This window comes from Strix uralensis, chromosome 8 (genome assembly GCF_047716275.1).
Source record: "Strix uralensis isolate ZFMK-TIS-50842 chromosome 8, bStrUra1, whole genome shotgun sequence".
Lineage (NCBI taxonomy): Eukaryota > Metazoa > Chordata > Aves > Strigiformes > Strigidae > Strix > Strix uralensis.
Genome location: NC_133979.1, coordinates 3,749,466 through 3,769,071, shown reverse-complemented (window position 1 = coordinate 3,769,071; position 19,606 = coordinate 3,749,466). Strand labels below are relative to the sequence as shown.

The following is a 19,606-nucleotide window of genomic DNA, read 5'->3' as shown; positions in this document are numbered from 1 at the left end:
GAACACACCAGAGAACACTTAAAGAAAAGCATATTAGGCTCTTTCAAAGTGGAGACAGATGGACTGATCCGGATGTCAAAGGAGGGTGAATATCTCACTTTAGGATTTGATGACCTGCTGCTCACTTTCTTTGATGAGAGAATCTAAAATATGGTTAGTGCTTGAAGAAAGTGATTTCTGGGAAACATCTTAAACATCGCATGATAAAAAGGAAGTTTAAAATGCATTAGTTAAGATGTGCAGTTATATTGTTTCGGAGTTTATAAATTTCCCCAGCATGCTTCCCATTTTGCATCTGAGACAAGATCTCCTGGAGACTTTTTTTGGATTCCTACAGAGCTTTGAAGGCAGTGTCTGTCTATGTAACAGTTTGGTCTCGTGCTCAGAATGAATATTTAACAAAGGAGATGAGTGATGGTTTCTCTCTTGTCACAAATCTAAATTCATCACTAGGGTGAATTAACTGTGAAATTTATATTATCTTAAGAGATAAGTAGAACTGCGTATTGCTTGAAGAAAGTTTGATGTCTGAAGTTTGATACTGTGAATTTTGGCTAAATTATAAATATGCAGCTCATCGATCTTCAGATTAAATAATGATATAAAACAATATGAGTTGTGGGTACTTAGAGATAGTATCATGTAGTGCTAAATAAAATGAAGAATAGTTCCTAGTTCATTGTATAACTACAAAAATAATTATTTTCTGCCCTGTAGTTCACTATCATCAAGAAAGGATGAGGGAATTTCATTGAGTTTTGAATAGAAGGAAAGGAAAAAACTGAGCAAATTTCTATACCGTGATAAAGTTGGAACAAAATATGGCAGTTCAGTGCAGTGTGGATTGCAAGTAGTTTGTATGTTGGTGAAGACAGTCTAATAAGCAGATTTTTAAAATATATAAATATTTAACCCTGCATAACTGTGTATTTTGCATGTTCATATTTAAATTACACAAGCCTGTTGTGAAGTCTCTATGCTGCGTTTTAAAATTGCTTTTAATGTTTTGTTAAGGGATCAAAGACTAAAGGAAAATGACCACATACTGGCCATTAATTGCACCCCATTGGATCAGAACATTTCCCATCAGCACGCTATTGCCCTCCTCCAGCAATCCACAGGATCTCTACATCTGGTTGTTGCTAGGGAGCCAGTTCAAGGAAACAGCAGAACTTCGGCTGTCTTATTAAGTGATATAAATCCACCTGAGACTGTGAGTTGTAATACTGTCAAAATCAGATTTTGAATGATGCTGGATATTTTTTTGTGGTTGTGTTTGTGTTAGCAAGCTTTACATATAGGGATTTTTGTCTTTAATCAGATTTTGTATGTGATGACATTTCATTTAGACTGATCATGCAATAAGTATAAGGCTTCCATTGCAAAGCTGCATGAAGTTGTTATAAAATAGGTCCTGGGTTTTTATGGGATAGCAGAAGCTTTAGTAGATCAACGTATTCTAAGCAGCAGGGTCTGTTCAGCATAGGCTGGGTAAAGCAGTTTATGAGTATACCTAGCTGAAACCTACTTGTGCTCAGCAATTAAAGATGCTCTCATTACATCTTAAAAGAGTGTAAACATAACCTATCATGAGCACTGCTTGAAATATCCCAACCCATTTAAACTGCTCAAAACAAAAAGCCTCATCTTTGTTTTAAAAGCAAAAAGTATCTGTTAAAGAACCTCTCCATCCCTGTTTTTTGTTTGTTTGTTTTTATCTGCAAATTTAATTGACTGTGAACCCTTTTGTTTTCTTGACCAAGATTGTCACTGGGACATGTAATAAGCTAGGGCTGAACTTCCATCTGTGTTCAAACCATATGGTCCAGGTGGCTTCACTGAATTTGGTCGAACTGCACACCTAGATCCAGGGTTTGCAATATTGGAATCTTAATTTATTATGCTAGTAGGTTTTGATGAAAATCTGGTTAAAAGCAGTGCTTTTCCTTATTCTCAGTAATTATTTCCCTCATGATTATTACAGAGCTAGTGAAATCTGAAGGTTTTAGTGGATAATCAATATTGTTTATTGCACTGAAAATTTTAAAGAATTAAACTTTAACTGCTTTTTCATTGAAAGATCTGCACTGAACAGACTAACAAAATAAAATACAAATATATATCTCTACAGGGGGTCTTTAAACTTCTTTTATGATATTTAACTGGCTTTGGCAATGATTTTCAGTATGCTAATAAATCCTTTATTCACAGAAGACTTAAATCTGCCTACTTTGCTCCATTTTGGTTTCTATGAGATATTAATCTGACAGAAACATTGGCTGGGTTTGGGTTGCTTAACAGCTTTGTTATTTTCAGATTGTCTTGTAGAACATAAGGTCATGGTACAGTGTAGCTTAGAAACATGCTTCCAATTCAGTATGGCAGAATATTGTACTGTGCTATTAATTCAGCATGTACTGGTGGTGTTTGGAGTGTGTAAGTGAAATAACAGAAATAAGAATTTGGGCAATGCTAAGTGAAAACTAGGCCAGCGCAAGCTCCTTGCCTCTGTTTTTCTCTGTTGTTTGCAGTATTCTTGATTTATGAAAAACTAAAAGGATAGTTTTCATTTTGGCAAGAAAATCTTAAAATTGCTTTTTCTTAGTCAAGCTTTTTCCTAGTATCCTGTTATCCTGAAAGTGAAGGATAAAATGTATGTTTAAAAACAGATGAGAAATCCCACTGCATATTTATAAGGAAATGAAACTAACTGAACAAAATCCAGCAGATCTCCAATATGTGGGGTAGAGAGAGAAAATTGGTCAGATTAATTCTCATTATTCCTGGTATATGTGAAAGTGAGAGACATTAAAGACTGACTGAAATTAAAATCTCCTGTTTTTATTAATTGCAGATTCACTGGGGCCACGTTGAAGATGTTGAGCTGATTAACGATGGTTCAGGATTAGGCTTTGGAATTGTAGGAGGAAAGTCGAGTGGCGTAGTTGTAAGAACAATTGTTCCTGGGGGATTAGCAGATCGGGTAATTTGTTATATTATGTCACTTCTTGTTTGATTGTAAAGTATAATTAACCGGTTTTGACAGTCTTAAAATGAACTAATATACTTAAACAAAAGGAAGCTGATAGCATCAAAGTCTGAATGCTAACATATACTTTAGAAATAAATATGTTGAAGGTATGATTGAGGAAAAAGTCAGCACCTGATATGAATTAAGTTGTTTCTCGGACATGCGTTGGTTTTTATAACATTGTTGAACATGCAGAAATTCTGAAAAGTTGTCTAACCTTCTAATATTCTCAGTACTTTTGATATTTTCAGCCTTTGGTCAATCTGGGGGAGGACAAATACTCTTAATGGATTTGCACATCCTCTGTAGAATTTGGCACATTTGGCAACATCTAAAGGGACAAACTCTCCAAATGAATTGTCAGGCAAGAGAATCTGCTCTATTGAATTAATTGCATTGCAAGATTCAGTTTATAGATTGAAGATGTCCTATTTTTAGTGGGTTTCATTTTAAAGGGGTTTTGATCCCTGCCTTGCAGTCTGACCAGTTCAAGGAGACGCTTAGGATTGATGCAAAGCCTTTTGAAGTTACTGATATCTTTTGAAGTTGCACAGGTACAGTTTGCAACCTCTGATTGCTGATCTTTAAAGACTCAGTGCTAAGTGTTGCTACATTTCAGGAGTAGAACACGTGCAATAGCGAAGCAGATCTGGATTTTTAAGGTGAATTTGGTCATGACACGTTACAATATTTGAGGTCTGGAACCCATGCAGACAAGATCCGGTAACGTACAAAAGCGAGAAGGTTAAGGTACTTCCTCTAGTATAGGATGGAAATGAAAACTGGAGATTCGGAGAGCTTTGCTGGAAAATGTTGGCTTTTGCTTGACTGCCTCCCTTTGAACCTGTCGTGTATAAATGAATATTTTTTTAATTATTGTGTAACACCTGTTTTGCTGTAAGGAATAAAGTGTTTTGGCTACAAATGAAGCATGTAAGTTAAGAACTCACCACATCATTCTCAGCTGAATGAGACATCATTAAGAACATGTGAAATAGTGAGCACATATACATGTTAAAATTGGATGAGTTTGTAAATGAGTTTGAGTTAGTTCTGGGAATAACTCCACTATGATTGCTGTATAAATCAATGTACCTAAGGTGGTGGAGCTGTGCTGATCAATACCAGCTGAGGATTTGGTCCTATGAATGCTTGCTTATAATAGAAATGATGATGTAGGTCATGAATCATAATTATCATGTAAAAAATGGTTTGTATGGAGTCTTGTTACCTTCAGTGGATTTACTTGCTCAGGTTGGAGCTAGTCATATGAGAAAAGAGTTGCTAATATAGAACTATTAGGAATAGGCTAATATAGAAGTATTAGGAAAAACTCTAGAAAGTCCTAAATCAAAATGCTGTGCTTTTTATTCTAACCCCTATCTGATGAGGGGTATTCTATGAAACAGCATACGTAATAACCTGTGAGATTATAAAACGTTGTTGCTGTCTGTTTTCTCCTAAATTTGAAGAGTAACCACTTCCTTAGGAATGGTGCTATTCAACTTGTGGATCTTACTCAGTTTTGGAAAGGTTGATTTACTGCCATTAACTACTGTGGCAAAAACGGTGCATAGATGTGCAAACACTTCCTTGAATTATTTAGTATCTTGCCATGGTGGTCAATGTTACGGTGTTTTCCTGCATTGGCTCTCATGGCAACTGTACACAGGTGCAATTTTATAATGGAAAAGATATTTTATGTATAGACTGGTAACATTTTTTGCAATTTTATTTATGTTTGAAGGATGGGAGGCTCCGGACAGGAGATCACATCTTACAGATCGGAGGGACCAATGTACAAGGAATGACCAGTGAACAAGTTGCCCAAGTGCTGAGAAACTGTGGGAATTCTGTTAGGATGATCGTTGCAAGAGACCCAAAGTGTGAAATTATAGAGCCTCCACCAGCTCCTGTGAGCTGGCCAGTCAGTACATTACCTTCCTTTCAAAATGGAAATGTAAGTATCTGGTGATACTTACTTATGACATTTTTAAGTATGTTTGTGGCTTGTGATCAGAAAGGAGGAGGAGAACAGAGTGTTCTTGAGACCTAAAGTGATTTTGAGTTCCCAGATATCATAAGTGTGTATTTAAGTGGTCATTATTGTAGCCCTCCCTTCTATGATTTTTCCCTTTTTCCTGTATGTTATTAATAGCTATAATCTTGGGATTGGAATGACCAGCTTTCAGAATTAATTTCAGAGTGGGTAATTTAATTACCAAGACCATAAACGTTATCGATAAATGGTACTTTTAGTTCTCCTTCTTAGCTCATTACATTTTTGCTAATCAATCACTTGTAAGTGGATTTAAAACTTGACTGTGAATTTCCCTAGTCTGAAATCCAGAGCGCCATGGCCACACCAGAATTATTCAGCACAATCATCTTTTTATGAAACATAAGTGTAATGTTTTCATAGTCTACGCTACTGTCTGTGATAGGAAATATATCTAAAAATTTTGAAACTTGTTTTAGCAAATCTTATCATGGTCATATCAAAGTCTCTTGTTTTTGAAGTCATTCTTTTCAGTTTTGAGTAATTAAAATCAACAAATGCTACACTAAGTGTACAGTAGGTCTCGAAACATAAACAAAGCTGTGCTTGTGTACCATCTGCTACTACTGTGCTGCTTAGATTTAGGTGTAGAATCTGAGTAGCCTTTTCTTTCTTGTCTAGTTTCTTGAATCTGAGTGAAGAGAGCTTTTTTTTTTTTTTTTTGTGAAGCACCATTTTAAAAGGTCAGACTAGCAGTCATATTGTTACAAACTCACCTTCTCGCTTACCGGGCATAGTCACTGCAAAGGCAGCCATTAGCTTTGTGTCTTGCCTCTCTCTGGTGTGGCACAAGCTGTCAGTAAAGTATTTTGGGTCCTTCCTCAGGTCCTCAGAAGAGGGATTGGTACGTGAGTAGCAGAGGGATGAGAGGGGGTAATCCATGTACATAAGGTTGAAGTCTTAAAAGTGGACTTGTCTAATACTCTGAAAAAAGTCTTTCCTAGAGAATCAACATCATTATGAAGCACTTTTCTGGCTGTATCATATTTTCCAAGGCCCGTATTAGGAAAAAAATAACACGGTCCTAGTTTTGTTTCCTCTACAATGTACTATTTTTCTCTCTTCCCTGCCTCAAAAGCAGGCCTGTTTGTCACTAATCAACCCTGAGCATTGCAGATGCTGCAGCCTTTCTAAAATGTTTTTCCTTCTGGATGTCTTTTCAGTCTCCTCCTTATTTCTGCTATGTAGTTCAGAGGGGGGAAAAAAAATCACGTTGCAATTTCATCTACTTCTTTCTGAATGTCATCTATTGTTTTCTGAACAAAATAGTGCCTTCATATTTAGATTTGAAGAAACTTCTCTTTCTGGGGTTAAGAGAGATTTGCTGAAGTCAAGAATAGTGGCTAATCTAACTGTATTTATTACTTGAATAATGATTTTAATGGTCCACCTTTCAGTTTGTGTCTGATTTACAGCACAACTTTTTCCTATAATCTAATTTCTCTCTGGTTTCTGAGTACTCTCACTAGCTGTGAACTTTGGAATAGAATATATTTTCCTCTTCTTTTTTGCAAACCAGCAGAAAGGCATTTTTAATATATGGTTAGTTTTTTTCAGTTTTATATTAATATTTGATTTCCTTTAAATTTCCTATAGTGGAGAATAACTGAAACTACTTGTGTCTGTGCATGGGCACAAAAAAAGCACTCATATTATCTGTGCTCTCCAAGATCCTGACAGTAAAGTTAGCAGCCTACTTGTGCTCACTGTATTTAGGACTCTGTACTTTGATTGTTCCAGACTCCACTTCTAATGTTTCGCCAGTAACATTACTTAGAGAAAATTTCCATAGTGCCAGAGCACTGACTGTGAAGGGCTTTTGATTGTCACAATAGCAGGACTCTCAAGGCCATAGCTTCATTTCAGATGTTGCTATAGGCTTGTTTATTGTTTTGGTTCCCTCTCCTAAAGATAAGTGACAGAGCATCAAAACTTATCTTCATCTCCATCAGCGTCTTATGGAGCAAGAGAGTTGGAAAGCATTTAATGAGCTTAATGAGTTAGCTGGTGGAGGGAGGTGTGTGTATGATTAGAAAACAGATAGCTGTCCATTGATTTCTCTTTCAGTGAAAAGTGAAATAGCTACAGCCATAACTTTGCCCTGCTTTTCATATAGATCCTCCCAGAGCTGATATTTGGCAAACATTTGATTAAACTTCACTTTTCTTCACTCTCTTAAGAAATGTTTTCCAATTTCCCAGTACGTTTTTTGCTGTTGGCAGTCACACTGTCCCTCTTGATTTCATCACTTTAGCAGACCTTACTCTGATCATCATCTTATTTTTGATCTCATTGGGCTATATCTGATTACTGAAAACAACCAACTTTATGTATTTTAATTTAACCCTTACACTCCCAGATCTATGTGCTTGGTGTAGTTGGGAACTGTCAATGTTAGGTTAATGGTTAATGATCTTCAAGGTCTTTTCCAACCTAGATGGTTCTGTGATTGTTCCTCTCTTGGTATCATCAATGTCTTTAGTGTGTCCTGTTTGAACTCTGTCTTGCAGTTTTGATTTTTACTTGTCAGAGTAGAGTTGCACAGACAGACTGGGGTCAGCTTTGTGGGGACTCTCCGGTGTAAGGTCAGATCATATTGTAATCTGATCTAGTGGCTTTTATGGGTTTTTTGGTAATTGTAGTTAAGTGAAGGGTTTGGAGAACAGGTCATGTTATGTGCTTCTCTTTTCAAGTATTGTTTGTTATGAGAAGTCATCAGTTCAACAATAAAGCATTTACAAATGAATACTCTCCCTTCCTCTGTTAGGTTTTAAAAACAATTTTCATTGAATGCAAACTAAGGAGTCTTGCTTCCCATTGCCTTAGACAACCTGGAGGCTTCCAGTGCTCTTTGCAGTTTGGTGGCATTCACATCTGAACAGGATCATATCAAACTCGTTAAACTGATGCATGTAAGATTGACTTTTGGAATGATTTTGTGGTTTGGGTTCTAGCATAAAAACAAGAAATAAGCCCAAACACTGATCTAGTCTCTCATATTTGCATTTAAGTAGGCAACTACTTCTGTAGTAGAGGTGTGCCTACGACATACACATGTGGTTTCTTTTGTTTCAAGGCATCGAACCTCTTTCTGGTTTGAGATCCCTTTCCTCCTGCCCCTCACTTCCTTAGTAGGCGATAACAGGGAGAGATAACCATCACTTTTTCTGACAGAAATGTGTGATGTGATAACACTGTGTATTTATACCAGATTTTTTTTTTTCTTCTTAACTTGTCTGGTAGAAAGAGCTGAGGCAAGTGGATTCATGACACTGTTTGTCAGAAGGAACATATGAAAGGGAGAGAAGAAATTCTGGGGGCATTAAGCTTTCTGTTGTCCTGTGGGATTGACTGGGAAGCTTGTGGTTACCAAGTGGCAGTGGAATTCAAAGGGAAATGGCCCCCAAGCAGTCTAACGAAAATCTTTGTTTTCCATAAAATATAAATGTTATACCTCTGACAGGTATGTGGAGAAAGTATTAGGAAAGAATTTAAAAAGCAACTAATGACTTTGGGTAACACCTTATTTTCAGCAAGCCTTGTGTATATCTCTTTTGCAAATATGATCCCTCCTAAAATAGGAAAATCAAAATCACCTCTGACTTCTAAAGATCTTAATTAACCTGCAATATTGTAATGGTACTGGGAGTTTATGAGGTGGTTTTTTACTGTCTTGTGCTTTATTTATAGGGTAATACCAACCTTTTTGAGACCTATGATGTTGAACTTATAAAAAAGAATGGGCAAAGCCTGGGAATTACAATTGTTGGATATGCTGGCACAAGTGATGTAGGTGAGTTCTGCAGAATTTAGTAAAGTCTAGGACAGGGGCTTCTCAAATACCCTTTATTTACTGTGGGGAAAATGGGTAGCACTTCATTGAAACAGTGTAACGTACAAAATCTATGAAGAAGATACTTGGAGAACTTGCTGGAAAGTTAAATTCAGCCACAACAATTTTTAAAGAGTTGTAATTAGCTCAAAAATAGTAATTCCAACTTGGCTGCTGGAGTGAATTTTACATGCTTATGTTGTTACTGTGCAAGACATTAAACTGTAACAGACAGTTCCTGCATGTACAGACTCTTAACAGAGTTGGGTTCCTGTCCACACTGTTCCTTATTTTGCCCCTGCAGTATATAGCATGATTCAGACAGTGCATTTTAAGAAGAATTTCAAAAGCAGTTTCGGATGCATTAAGTTTTGAATGGCATCTTCCGTATGTACGAAATATCTTGACGTGCATCTTTCATTTGGTTAATGAATTGTAGGTATTAGAGTGGAAATGATCAGTCAAATTAACTAGTCCAGCCCTCTGCCAGGCAGGAGGTGCAGAGAATCTGAGCTGTGTGCGAAGTGTGTGCCACTTTCACAAGATGATGTACTTGTCTTTGGCAGATGGCTGTTTCCATGTCTAAACTGGGAAAAGATTAAAATACCTGTGCTAGGATATGGGGACATAGAATCAGGGTGGGTTTTTTTTTTTCTAAATCCTCTTTAAGTTAGAGGTGTTAACTCGTCTTTCAAATATTGGTTCCACAAATGATAGCATCTTTAAAATTGACTCAACTGAATATCTGGTTTTACATAAAGGGGTAGTGCTTTTTATCCCCTCCCCTTCCTCGTGGGACCCAAGAAGTTCTCCAGCCCTCTTCATTCCCAGAAGATCCTCTCGTGCTGCTGGTCAGGAATCCCAGGGCAGTGCAGGGAGCGTGGGGAGCTGGGCTGGGGAGGAGCACGTGGCAGGCAGAGGGAAGAGGTGAGTTTGCTCAGCATGGACAAACCATGTTGGGCAGGTGTCTAAGGAAGGTTAGTGTTCAAAAAAGGATGGATGAAGTGTCAAGATTCACTAGAATTAAAGATCAGCATCTTGGATTTTACAGGAGTTTGTGGAAGGGAAAGGTTACTGTTTCAACTGATGACTGTGTTTTTTACTTTTTTGTTTTGTTTTTATTTCCTTGATCTAATTAGAAGTTAGAATTAATAATCACACGTCAAACATGACAAAGGACAGCTTTTCTGATTTCCATGTTTCTCTTTTTTTTTTTTAAAGAAAAATCCTTTTTCATTAAGATTTAAAGTACTAAATTCTTTAGCTGTAAGATGATTGAAGTCCTGATCAAAGTACTTAAGCACATACTTTACTTTTAGCTTAGGTAGTCCTATTGAAATCAAATGCAGCATGGATTTAAGTGATTGTTGTTTAAAGCCTGGATAAGCACAAAGATGAATCTATGGAGGAGGTGGCCTTTTGTGAGCCATGTTAAGGAAAAAATTTTGAGGTCAGTGTACAAGTGGTTGTGTCGGTGCTGTTTTTTCCATCAGATTCTCAGTCGTTCTATGTCAAGTTGTGCGTGTGGTAATGTGCAAATGTTGGTGGTTTACAGAATCATAACTTTGTAGACAGAAGTGTGTGAAACAGGCTGTAGTTAAAAATCTTAATAACAAAATAAATACATTAAGTTAATGTAGTGACTTGTTTCTCTTTCTCCCCTCCCCCTGGCAACAGAACCTTCAGGGATTTTTGTGAAAAATATAATACCTGGTAGTGCTGCTGACCACAATGGCCAAATTCATGTTCATGACAAAATTGTTGCTGTAAGTAAAATATTCTGCTTATATATTGTTGTAGAACTAATACCTCATTACACATCTTAGTGTTAAAAGAACAACGTAGTAAAGACTTTCTAAAATTAATTAAACCTCTCTTTTGCGGAGGAAGTAATTTGGTGTTTCATATTTGTTTAGGTAGATTTGTAACAGAAATGAGCTTTGTCTTGCTGTGGTTAAAATATTATTTTATATTCAAAGTAGTAGTAAATAGTAGTTAACTATGAAAGAAGCAAGCATTTGGATTAAAATGTTTCAGAGTGGAGAATCTTGGCTTTTGGCCTGAAGTAAAGATGAGCAGCATTAGCTTCTATTTGAATTGAATGGGATTCGAGGATGGTTAAGATTTTGCAAGATGTGGCACACTGTTTATGGTCCTTAATGACTGTGTAGCATAGTGTGGATACAATCAAAATGTTAATAGTTACAATTTAGGTTTAAAAACCCAAGCTTTATGTGTAGAAAAATTAAAAACCATTGAATAACAGTGAATTGAATAATAGCCAATTTTGCATTCACAGTACAAGCAGGAATGAATTACACAGTCTTTTTGTTTTAGGAGATAGTATTTATAGAGATACGATTTTAAATTACTTTTAAAATGTGTGCTATGCCAGACCTTCCAAAGTCAGCTTCTCCTTTGTGAGAGCAAAAATTGATACAATCTTATGCTTTTATCTGCAGCTTTACAGGAGAAGCCACTATTGATGCATGATCTAGGAGTGAGGGGAACAGAGTATTTTGGTATAAACCAAAACATTTTAATTAATGTAAGAATCGGGCTGTTCAGAGTCTATTATATGAACAGTTATGTGTACAGGCTTGTGTGGGGCATGTTAGAAATCCATGAGAAAATTAACAGTGATAAAGAACTGAACGGAGTTCTGGGTTGACTACTCTTGCTGGGAAGCTTCCTCCACAATACTCCTCAAGCTGGTTTTTGTAAGCAAAAAAATTGTAGGGGGAAATCAGTGCATACTTAGAATAGTAAATTCTGTTTTGTGGTTGCCCCACGAAGACAGAGAAATTACTGTTGTGTTTCCTTTTAAAATGCATTTTGAAAATATTATCCAATTAGCGAAATGTAACTGATTTAGTGAGATTGTTTTGCAAATACTACTGTCTTGGGTGAATAACCCTATAATTTCTGCACAAAATAATGTGGATGTTGCTTACAGTGTATGGTGCAGCCTAAGAATGTAATGTGATTGCTATTGTATGATACAATTTTCTTGGTTTAGGTTGATGGAGTTAATATACAGGATTATACCAACCAAGAGGTGGTAGAGGCACTGCGTAACACAGGACAGACTGTACGCCTTACCTTACTTAGAAGGAAACCTTCTACTATTTCTTCAGAAAGACCTTCAGATAGAGGTAATATTTTTTTTCTTCCCTTTTTCAGCAACTGATTTTATTTTTCACTCAATTTACGGTTACCTAATTTAACAATTAGGACTAGATACCACATGATCCTAGATTTTGTCAGGTCGTGCTGTAGAAAATGAGATACTTAAGGAGGAATGGAAAGAAACAGAAATGAGGGATTCAGGAAAATTGAGTGCAAAACCTGTGTAGCCAAAAAAAAAAAAAAAATAGGCGGTGTTACTACTTCATATATTTTGCAGCATATGATTTTTTTTTTTTCATCTGTTTTCACAGTGCAGCCAACTGTTCCAACCTTTGTGTCCCCTGGAGCTATAGGGACTGAAACTAGTGTGGACACTAAGAATGACGAAAACCAAGAATGGAAGGATAGTCTTCGAAATGACAAGAAACAAAGTCTACGTAAAACAGGTGAATAAAATATCTTGCAGTGTCTCTTCTGAGTCTTTGGAATTGCCTTTAATCCATTTTCAATACTGATGGGGTGTTGTAGCTTGCTCCATCTTTAGTTTTTGCTCTGTGATGCTTTTTATTCAGGACCCTCTGAAGTAAAGCTCTACCTGTTGGATCTATCAACTCTCCTGCCCCACCTAATCCCCAAAATGTAGCACTGTCCTCAGGTTTGCTGAGAGTGCATTCTGTATCATCATGGAGGTCACTGATGAAGAGACTCAATAATATTGGCCCCTGTAGCTATTGAACTTCTCTTGAACTGGCTGTCAAGCCATTGGTTAAAGCTGTCTGTGAGACCAGTGGTCCATGTAGTTTTCAGCCTATTTAACAGTCATCAAACCCATGCTTCCTGAGTTTCCAAATGAGAATGCTGATATAAACAGTGTCAGAAGCTTCGGTGAAGTTGAGGTGTATTACAGCATTCATCCACATAGCTATCTTGACAGTCAGATTGGTCACTTATTTGGCAAATCTATATTAGCTGTTCTTGATTTGCCTTCTTATCACTTATGTCTTTGGAAATGGATTCCAAGAGGAAGTATCTCATGATCTCTCCAGGGCCAAAGATGAGACTGACTGGCCTATAATTCTTTGGATCTTCCTCCTTCCATAAAGTTTGCCCTTTCCAGACATTAGTGATCCCCCTTTGATTGCCATGTTTTGGTTTGGTTTGGTTTTTTTGTAGATTATAGGCAGTGGAGGTACAGCCCTTTCAGTACTCTGGAATGAATCTCATCAGCTCTATAGAGCTGAATGCTTCCAGCTTACCAATTCCTCTTTCCACCCTTCGTCCTGTTCTGATGACCTGAGGCCTCCTGCCTGCAGTTTTCTCCTGACAGAGAAGATGTGATCATTCTCCTCTGCTGCCAGGGCCCTGAACCAGATTGCTAAGTGAACAGCATCAGGAGAGGGAACTCTTGGGAATGCACATTTACTTCCTGTTCCAGTATTACCTCAGTCATACCTATCTTCTTACCCTCGCAGGTCTTAGGCTCCTGCATCTGCAGAGTCTTTTCAAAATATACTCTTGGTTTCCTGTACATCATGTCTGATGCCCTTTTGTTACAGTTTCCTCTTTTGGCACTGCGGTAACTAATAAATACATAAAACCAGAATAAATCAGAACTCACATTCTGAGCTGCTCGACTTGGCCTCCTGCAACCTGGGACCTGAGCTGCAGCATCTTCTCTCAGGTGTTTTGACTGAGTAGGGCTTTGCTGAAGGACCAGAGGTGACTGCAGCAGCAGGGACAGGGGATCATGTCTTGTGATGTGTCTCCATTTGTGTGTCATTTTCCACACAAGTGAGACAGATGCCATTTCCACAAACATCTATCTCACCTGTGTGCCACCTGCCACGTTAACTGCCTTGCTCCTGTTTGCTTGTCCTGCTGATAGTGCTCCTGGTCACTGACATTTCCTGCAGTGCCAGAGAAGTAGGAAGCCCCACACAAGCTTTGTCCACCTCCTCTGAGATTCCCCACTTGGCAAGGAACCTCTCCTTGCTGCCTGCTGCTTCCCAGACCCAACTCGTTTACCTTGTGGTACTAATACTGTTGCATACAGCTTCCTCCCGTGCTACTGTTGGAAATGAGAGTTCAGTCCCTAGACATGCAATTTCTGGCTTGCTTGTCCTGAGCTTATTAACTGAACTGGAAACTGTTGACTGCACACCTATGCAGGCAGATGAGAATCTCTGATCTGGCAAAAGCATAATAGGCATAAAGACCTGATAGCTGGAATTAGAAGCTGGACAAGAGTTCAAATTAGGCATGTGTTTTTAACAGCAAAGGCAGTTGGGCATAGGGGCAGATAACAAAGGCATGGATTGCTTTGGTTTTTAGCTGGGTTCCGAATCAAGGTTGGAGGCCTTTCCAGAAGGCATGCTTCAATTCCCCTACAGATTTCTGGGCTCTTCTACAGGAACTTCTGGGTGAATTTCTACAGCTTGTGTTAAAGTCAGCATAAATTATCCTTATGCCTTGTAGTTTCTAAGATATGTAGATGTAATAGAGGATTCTAAATTACGGCTGTCAATGAATAACAATTTTGCTATGATTGTGGAAGATCTGTCAGTATTAAAGACAAGCTGGAAACGAGAGAAATGTAGCAGTTCCTATGTTCCATTCTGTTTTACTTTTCTGTCCAAGCCTTGTAACCAGACATCCTTTGTTGTGACTTTTGCATGTTCCCAGAAATAGGAAGCCAAAATAGAGGTGGTTGAGTAGCTGAGATGTGAGGTTATCAAAGCATTGTTTTAGCTGTATGAATGGAAAAGCATATATTGATTTGTAGTTACAATGGACGAATAACTTAAGGAGTTAGCAGTTGGATGTATTTAGAGGCAGAAGAGCCAGGAGGATTTACACTTGCTTGACAGAGGCTAGAAAAGAGCAACACATGCTGTCCTGTGTCATTTACCCAGTGCTTTTTTACTGTGGAACTTTCTATGCATGAAGGATTTTCTTTTTCTACTGAAGCGAACAATATCTCTGTAGTCAGTTCCTGACTACTCGTGATTGGGTTATCTTGTCTCACAGGCTGCAGATGTCTGCCCTGATGCAAAGTGAACTTTTTGAGGAATTTGTTACCTAATACCTAGTACTGTGCAAATACGGTATATCAGTGCCAGGATCAGTTTATGCTGGGAACTAAAATTGCTTTTACCTGGCTTGAAGTTAACAAACTGTTAGTCTTGAGGTGTGCTATCTAGATATGCCTCAGTGATCCCTGTTCTGCTGATAATCAGCTTGGATCAAACTGTATTTCTGAGCCTTTTTCATAGCAGCCCCAAACTGCTTTGATGTGAATCCACTGCCTCTCCATAAATAATCCAAAGCCCTTAGTTTCAAAAGGAGTTTGTAACCAAGTTGTGTGTATATGAGTGGCTCCCCTTCAATTCCAGCGTTTTGCAGATCTCGTAATCCCCTTCCTTGGAGCCCTGTGGAGTATCGTGCAGGACTTCATTGCCTGGAATCCACAGCTGCCGGTTGGACCCACGCTGATCCCTTGCAGGGGCAGTGGGGTCTATCTGCCCTGTGTTCCCCAGTGCATCATGTAGCATGTGTACGAGATTTTTCTATTCTCCTATGTATCCAAGCTCCCCTTACCCTGGAGAATACAGGACAATGTGTTCGTGTGCACAGTGTGTCTTGGGATACCAAAATTTAAACACTGAAGACATTGTTTGTTTGTAGTTGGATACTGCCCTTGATACCATCTAGCAGTGCTGGTCTTCCCCCGGCCAGCAGGATAATGCGATGGGCATGGCTTTGAAACTGAGTCATGAATCAGGAGCATTTAATGCAATGGTAAGCAAGTATCATTGCTTGATTACACTGTGGTTTTTCATAGTGAAAAACCACTTTAAGTTACAAGGTTCTGCAAAAGCTTTATGCAACTATAAAATGTGTGTGTGTGTGTATATCTGTTAAACAGTTGAAATACTTAGTTGCAAATTTTACTCCTGCTGAAATACCATGTATAAGATTTCACCTTGGAATAGAGTTTAATGGCCAAGTTTAAATTCCAAAGATAGGTGCTTATTTTGGACATGGTGATGGGCACTTCATTATAATAGTGCTAAAGTAAATATTACTAATTTAAGGCTCTGACTAAACTCTGGAAATGGTTTTAGAAGTTTAATGTAAAAAGTATGTTTTATAAAATGTGTATTACTTCCCTTTAAGCCCAGTTGTGTGAAATTCTTATTAAATTGTGTTTCCTGGAGAGATATTAAATAGTAATTCTGGCCAGGCAAAACCGTGCTTAAGCAGTTCTGTTACAAAGGCAACATGGTTTAGGATGCAGTGTGCACGAGGCCTGAAACTTTCTGCTAGCAGACTAGAGGCAATTAACTTAACAGCTGCATCTGCAAGACTGCAGACTGGGCAGAACTGCTTTCTTTTGCCTTGCAGCAGTACTCAAAACCTAAAGATATGATGATGCTAGTCAGGCGCTGAAAGACGGCTGGGGAAAGATATCCAACAGTAGGGCAGAGAAAGGTAGTGCATTAACAAAGTGCACTAGAGTACAGTACACATCCTTGTATAGTAATTTTGTGAAACCAGGAGGAAATTGCAAGAAGAAAAGGTCCCAATTTTGAAGATGCCCGCAATTTTAATTGGGAAAGATGATTTTTACAATACACTTGTGATTTATTCTTGATGCTTGCTAATTAGAAATAAAAAACTGTATGGAAGTGCGGGCAGAAGGACGGACTAAATATGTTGAAAATTGTTGCTAATGAAAGCTGTCCCTGGGAAGTGTTTTCATTTCTGAGGCCTTGCACATTATAGAATATGTGGTACATATCTCAGGTTATGAGAAATCCAGCTGGATGAGAGACACTTCCTATTAGCTGCCATGTGGAAAAAGCTGTTTGAGGAAAAAGAAGCACTTTAAGTGAACTGGGTGATACCATTGGAACTGAATATATTTAACTCAAATCCCTCTAGCCAACATTTCCACAGTTCTGAGGAAGTTACAAGCAAAGACTTCAAAGTGTGTTTGAAAGAAAGAAAGGGGGAAACTTCAAATGGAGACGTGAATCAGCACCTGCTCTGAACAACTCATAGGTTTTGGTAATGTGTTTTGGAAGTGACAAAAAAATCTGTATTCAGCCAACTGAACACAGCTTACAGTTACTGAACTGAACTTTGAGTCTGACCCTAAGACTCATTACTTCTGGTGAACCTTAAAATCTGTATTTGGCTGCACAGGCGACTGCAGGTGCTTAGGTCCTGTGTGTTCACGCTATAACCTTGTAATAGCAGAAAAAGAGACTAACGAATTTCTGTCCCTATGTATTTTTGCAAATAGAAGGAGTAGAAAAATGCATTGGTGTTCTGGTTTTGCTACAGCTGGGAAGTAAAGATAGTGATCGGCCTACGCTTGATAACAAAGCTCACGAAGATGACCTCTCCTTAGAAACTTCAATTAAATTTCAATGGAGGAAAAACCCCTTAACTCACAGCTGAGAATTTTGGGACAATTTATCTTCCCTTTTTTTTTTAAGATGATATTTTAGTTCAGACAGAACTGTGGGCTGTATTTATAAACCCGTTTTTATTCTTGGTGGGGTTTCTTTTTGGTGACAGAAAAGAGTTATCTGAATTGCTGGAATCCTTGAATATCTGTATCTCCTTGAGCCTATAGGTTAAAGATTCTCTGGATATTCCCAAGTGAAATCTCAGTTGTTAGGCTCTGAGGAGTGTGGTCTCTCAGTGCGGATCGGACAGAATTTGCCTATCTGGCATGACAGAAAGGGGGTGGAAGAGATACAGTGATGGGTTATGTTGTTGTATAAGTTAACTTAAATCTTTCTTTTTAATGAGCGGAAAACTTCGAAGTTATAAAATGATGTAATGAGGATTGTATTGCAAAGCTCATGGTTTATCTTTGCAGTCTACAAAGGTGTTGAAAGCAGAGGCTGCTTGACATCCCATTTGTGTTGGCTTTTGCTAGTGGGTAGGCTCAGAGCTTCTCTTGGTGTCTTCAAAATTCCCCCTTTGAGGTATTTTACTCACTAGTTTGTGTGCAAAATGTGTCGTACTGAAATTTAGAATGTAAATCACACCCACATCAGCAATACTAAGTGGTCTGTGCCTTGTCTAGACATCTGACAAACTATTACAGTCGTTCGGGGGAAAAAAAACAGTTTTCAGTAATTCAGACCCCAGTTGCTGCTGCTGTAGCTGCTAGATGGAATTTGCTTTAGAGCTTGATTCTTACCAGTTAAACATTGCTTCAGCTTGGAACTTTATATGTGAGCTGAGCTTCTGGATGAGGTCAAATGCAGGGCAGCCAGTCATTTTATGCTGTCTAGCTCTGTCAAATTGTCTTACATGAATGTAATACTGCCTTGGTTGCATAAGTAAGAAAGCTGAAAAGATATAAATGTCAAGATAGCCAAGTTCCCACGGAAGACTGGTTTAGAACTGGAGCTTATATTAAAGCTCATGTTACTTACTGGCCTAATTAAAGTAGACAAGCCTTTATACCTGCCAAATGTATAAATAAAGTCTGTGACTGCACTGTGCTGACACAGCCCCTCGATAACAGCAATATCTTGTCAGGTGTTTTACTTCTTAAGGGAGTTCATTTTGGTGGGAGATGATGCTTCCCTGGAGTGGCAAGCATTTTTATAGCAACAAATTATGAAGTCATGTGAAATTTGTTTTGCAGCCTGAAAGAATGATTTATTTACAGTACTATATGGTACAGAACTCGCATCTCATCAATGCAAGTATCACCTCTTCTGCTTCTCAGTTGAATAAATCACACGTTAGCAGTAGCTGACATTTTGCATTGTTTTCCTAAGAAAGACATTTTTGGTTTGCACTGTTTGATAAACTCAGCTTAATGCACTTTCCTTTTTGGGATTATTCCCTCTAATCTTTTATTTACACTGAATTTTTACTGAAGTATTTAGAAGTAACTGTACTTCCCAATGTACAATGTGCTTGTAAATTTAATATTCACTTTCATATTTAGGAAGAGTCCCCCTCCCTCCAGCACGTGAGCTGAAATCCAAGTGGGAAAACCTGCTAGGACCTGAATACGAAGTTATGGTATGTTATCTTTCAATAAACTATGTTTAATTTATGTTATTTCTTTAAATTACAGATCTGTGAGCTTAGCATTACAGACTGTTGATAGAACAGTTTAGTGTTTGGAACAGATCAGTAACATCACATTTTGTTTCCCATAACATCAAGGCTGAAATATAGGAGTGTTATGATGAGTTGTTGTTTGGGGTTTTTTTAAATTCTGTTTATATAGATACTAATGTTACACAGATAGTAGACAGGAACAGTGATTTAAGAAAATCAACTGTCCTTTTAAATCTGCATCATAGCACCCACTTAAAATATGTGGCATTTTTATGATTTCATTTATGATCTATTTGTTTTATTGTGCACTGGGAAAAAAAGGCTCAGGATAGAGCTCCTGTGTTTCATGAAGAATCTTACAATTTTATTAGAAGAATGAAAGAATGATTTTCAAATATGCTGGGAAAAGAGGAAGTAATTCACAGTACTGTAACTTCGTGGTGCCAGTGTCTCT

At 38.0% G+C, this 19,606-nt stretch overlaps 1 protein-coding gene across 3 annotated transcripts in view; it reads left to right on the top strand.

Annotated features, from left to right (window-relative positions):
* Positions 1 to 19,606, top strand: part of PATJ (PATJ crumbs cell polarity complex component) — a 160,522-nt gene that overhangs the window by 13,283 nt on the left and 127,633 nt on the right. For all 3 annotated transcript variants that reach the window (XM_074875879.1, XM_074875878.1, XM_074875880.1), the window contains exons 6-13: positions 1,015 to 1,213; positions 2,855 to 2,983; positions 4,779 to 4,991; positions 8,781 to 8,883; positions 10,600 to 10,688; positions 11,942 to 12,077; positions 12,363 to 12,497; positions 19,034 to 19,110. In XM_074875879.1, coding sequence (XP_074731980.1) covers positions 1,015 to 1,213; positions 2,855 to 2,983; positions 4,779 to 4,991; positions 8,781 to 8,883; positions 10,600 to 10,688; positions 11,942 to 12,077; positions 12,363 to 12,497; positions 19,034 to 19,110 — 1,081 coding nt within the window. The remainder of the gene's footprint in view (positions 1 to 1,014; positions 1,214 to 2,854; positions 2,984 to 4,778; positions 4,992 to 8,780; positions 8,884 to 10,599; positions 10,689 to 11,941; positions 12,078 to 12,362; positions 12,498 to 19,033; positions 19,111 to 19,606) is intronic.